This window comes from Solanum stenotomum, chromosome 3, assembly GCF_019186545.1.
Source record: "Solanum stenotomum isolate F172 chromosome 3, ASM1918654v1, whole genome shotgun sequence".
In the NCBI taxonomy this organism is placed as follows: Eukaryota; Viridiplantae; Streptophyta; class Magnoliopsida; order Solanales; family Solanaceae; genus Solanum; species Solanum stenotomum.
Window position 1 is genome coordinate 69,302,453 of NC_064284.1, and position 4,387 is coordinate 69,306,839.

Genomic DNA, 4,387 nt, shown 5'->3' on the forward strand with positions numbered 1-4,387 from the left:
TGATTTACATATATATCCCTAAATATATGCTATTCCTAAGTGTAATATATCTGAAAATATGCTACATTAATCTATGCTATCTCCTATCATCATTACACAAATATTTAGAGTTATAACATAGATACGTACAAATATTAAGAATATGTCCAATCATGCTAACATCCCCCTCAAATTGATGCCGGTGGATCAAAAAGCATCAATTTGCCTACCAGATACTGATGACTTTGTTGTGCCATAGACTTTGTAAACACATCAGTTATTTGAAGATCACTGGATACATGTGGAAGAGTAACGACTCTATTATCTACAACTTCTCTGATATAATGACAATCCACTTCAATGTGTTTGGTCCTTTCATGATAAACTGGATTAGTAGCAATCTGAATAGCACTTGTGTTGTCAGCATGGAGGGGAGTAGGATTAGATTGAGGAAATTCAATTTCTGCAAGTAAACCACGAAGCCAAACAATCTCAGAGCAAGCAATAGACATTGCTCAATATTCAGATTCGGTGGAAGATTTTGATACACGGTCTTGCTTCTTGCTTTTCCAAGATATCAAGAAATCTCCAAGAAACATGCACCAACCCGTGACGGAGCGACGAGTATCAGGACATCCAGCCCAAGCAAAATCACTAAATGCATTAAGTTGAATCTTAGAACCACTAGGAAAGAATAATCCATGAGTAGATGTTGCCAAGAGATATCGAATGATGCGACGGACAGCCACCAAATGTAGATGGTGTGATGCCTGCATAAATTGACTCACTTGTTGAACTGCAAAAGAGATATCAGGCTTAGTAATAGTAAGATAATTTAGGCTCCCAACTAATTGCCGATACAAAGTTGGATCAGGAAGAAGATCTCATTCCGCACGATAGTACGTTACATTCAATTCCAATTGAGTATTTACAGAGGAAGATTCTTGAAGACCAGCCAAAGCAAGCAAGTCCTGAGTATATTTGTGTTGGTTCAAGAACACACCTAAAGAATCATAATGAACTTCTAACCCCAAAAAGTATGTAAGAATGCCAAGATCTTTCATATGAAAAGAATCCTTAAGCTACTGTTGGAGGCTAGTGATTAGTGAAGAATCAGTTCCTGTGATAATAATGTCATCTACATACACCAAAAGAAGAACACAACTTGCAGATGTTTTTCGAAGAAACAAAGACGAATCATATTTGCTCTGCTCAAAAGAGAATTGAAGCAAAGTAGATCGAAACTTATCAAACCAAGCTCTTGGAGCTTGTTTTAATCCATATAAAGACTGTTTCAACTTGTATACATTTGATGTAGGTGATGAGAACAAACCAAGTGGGGGTTTCATATAAATATCTTCTTAGAGATCACCATGAAGAAAAGCATTTTTGACATCCATTTGATGAAGAGGCCAATTTTGTGATGCAGCAATGGCAATAATAGTTCTCACAGTAGTCATTTTTGCTACAGATGCAAAAGTCTCCTCATAGTTTACACCATACTCTTGTTTGTTGCCAAGGACCACCAATCGAGCTTTGTACCGATCAAGAGTTCCATCAGAATTAAGTTTAATTGAATAAACCCATTTACATCCAATTGGACGGACATTTGGAGGACAAGGAACAATGTCCCTTGTGTTATTTTCTTTAGAGCCAAAAGTTCCTCCTCCATTGCTTTTTGCCAACATTCAAGCTTGGAAGCTTGTGAGTAACCTGTTGGAATAGAGATGGTGGATAAAGTAGAAGAAAAACCATATCGTTTAAGAGTTTGAGACACTCTAGTAGATCGTCGAGGAGTAGACCTTGAAGAAATCTCAGATTCTAGTTGTGGAGCAGTCTCAGGTGGCGGATCTGTTTCGAGATGGGGTAAAGTTGGCCGACGTCGTTCATACACAAATCCTGATTTGAACTGCTTAGAAGACAATGACAAATCCTCAAAAGTAGGAAGAAGAGGAGAAACAGAAGATGACTCAACATGAGTAGGAAAGAAATACTGATTCTCAAAGAAAATAACATTTCTAGAAACACGAAATTTGTTAGAACTTGGATCATAGCAAATAAAACCTTTCTGCGAAGTACTATAGCCCATAAAAGCACATTGAATAGACTGAACATAGAGTTTATTCCGTTGAAAATGAGGCAGGTGCACAAAACAAACACAACTGAACGTATGAAAACTATGATAGCTGGGATGCTTATGAAAAAGACGATAATATGGAGACTCAAGATTTAACACTTTAGATGGAAGTCTATTAATCTAATAAACAACAGTAGACAAAGCTTCAACCCAATATTTAGATGGAACAGAAGACTCAATCAATAAAGTACGAGTGACATCTAAAAGATGACGATTTTTACACTCAGCAACCCCATTTTGTTGTTGCGTATATGGGCAAGAGCGTTGTGATACAATTCCTTTCTCAAGCAAGAAATTATTGAATTCATGAGACATATATTCTCCACCAGAATCAGATCTTAATAGTTTGATGCATGTGGAAAATTGAGTCTCAACGTAAGCCAAAAATTTCTTGAATATGGAAAACACTTCAGATTTAGATCGAAGAAAATACACCCATGTAAACCGACTATAGTCATCTATAAATGTCACAAAATACTTGAAATGAGCATGAGAAATAACTGGTGAAATGCCCCAAACATCACTATGAATGACATCAAAACACTTTGCAGCACGACTACCAAAATTAGGAAAAGAAAGAGTTTTACTTTTGCCTAATTTACAAGTAGAACAATTAAAGGAAGCAACTGAAAATTGATTTTTATTTCCCAATAAACCAGAATTGGACAAATGAGACAACACAATTGAATTTGGATGTCCTAGACGTTTATGCCAAACCTCATTCTTAGTAGTGGTGGAAGCAAAAGCTAGAACACGAGGAATAGAAAAGTGTATAGGAAACAATCTTCCAACTTTAGGCCCCTTCGTGATTATCGTCCCCGACACTTGATCCTACACAAGGCAACCATTACGAGAAAAATTCACATCACAATTGTTATCTACCAATTAGCCAACTGAAATAAGACTAGTGGAGAGCTTTAGTGATACAAAAACATTCTTGAAAGTTTCACTAATATCCCCAACCTTGGTAATGGGTAAATTACTACCATTGGCAACCTAAATTTGTGTTGGACCATTATACTCACGGATGTTTTTGAGTATATTAGTTGAGTTGGTCATATGATTGGAAGCGCCAGAATCAATAAGCCAAAATTTAGATATTACCTTATTACCTTGCAGCCCCAAAGCTGAAAATGCTGGCAAGATCATTTGTTGGACCATTTCAGGAGTAAGAACTTGTCCTACTGAAGACGAGTTATCTGTAGTTGAACCATATATCTCAACTTGAAAAGCATTTACCCTACGGTTTTGAGGACGTGTGGGACACTCTTTGATAATGTGTCCTTGTTGTTTACAATAATTACAAAACTTCTTGCCACAATTGCTAGCAATATGACCATATTTCTTGCAATTGTAGCATTGAGTTCTAGTCATATCCATGCCCTTTCCTTTCCCTTGAGCTGCAAATGCGACAGTGACAACATTTCCTTGATGAAAAGCATTTTGTGTGAAGCGACGCTGCTCTTCACGAAGTAACTCCCTAAAACAAACCTCCAACGAGGGAGATGGATCACGGTTCATCAAGTTGGAGCGAACATTTTCAAAATCAGATCGTAATTTCATCAAAAATTGATCTCGCTTGCTTTGTTCATGAACTCCTTGAATGATGGAGAGAGATTTAGAAGGTATTTTAGTATAAACACTATCGGTAAATTCAGCCCATAAGTTCTGAAATCTAGAGAAATAATCTTGAACAGAGAGATCTCCTTGAGAATACATAGCAAATTCATGTTCTAACTGAAAGTGTCTTACGCTATGGTCTTGGTTGTAAACCTTTAGTAAATAATCCCACATGGCCTTTGCTATCTTGTATGGCCTGAGATTAAGAACAATAAGAGGGTCAATTGACCCTAAAATCCATGTCATTACCCGAGCATCTTTAACCTTCCATTGACCGAGCTTTGTAGGATCAGTAGGAGTAGGATCGCTTCTATCTATATGTCCTAATAATTCTTTTCCGATGACAAATAGTTGGAATTGAAATTCCCAGGCAGAGTAATTTTTTCTTGTGAAACGAACATGGAAGGACTCAAATTGATATGACGCCATGTTCTTGACAAGTTAAGGAAGATAGAAATGCAATGATAAAAAATAACCAGAATGACCAAGACTAAGATTCCTAGATGCCTAAAATTCCAAGACACTTAGGACTTACTGTTGACTAAAAAAGTAAGCAGAACCAAAACTTTCAAAAAAATTTTTGAAAGAAACCACAGATGAAAGACACTAAGAATCAAAGCACTGAAAAAGGCTCTAATACCATGCCAATTT

At 36.7% G+C, this 4,387-nt stretch overlaps 2 protein-coding genes across 2 annotated transcripts; both read right to left on the minus strand.

The window, feature by feature from the left end:
* Positions 1–494: 494 nt before the first annotated feature.
* Positions 495–1,439, minus strand: LOC125859255 (uncharacterized mitochondrial protein AtMg00810-like). Its single transcript, XM_049538953.1, has 2 exons — positions 1,352–1,439; positions 495–775 (listed from the first exon to the last, which is right to left on the minus strand). Exons 1-2 carry the CDS (start codon positions 1,437–1,439, stop codon positions 495–497), a joined length of 369 nt encoding a protein of 122 aa, XP_049394910.1.
* A 797-nt stretch (positions 1,440–2,236) lies between these two features.
* LOC125859256 (uncharacterized) lies at positions 2,237–4,165 on the minus strand. Its single transcript, XM_049538954.1, has 2 exons — positions 3,221–4,165; positions 2,237–2,947 (listed from the first exon to the last, which is right to left on the minus strand). The coding sequence occupies exons 1-2, from the start codon at positions 4,163–4,165 to the stop codon at positions 2,237–2,239; spliced, it is 1,656 nt and encodes a 551-aa protein (XP_049394911.1).
* Positions 4,166–4,387: the final 222 nt, after the last annotated feature.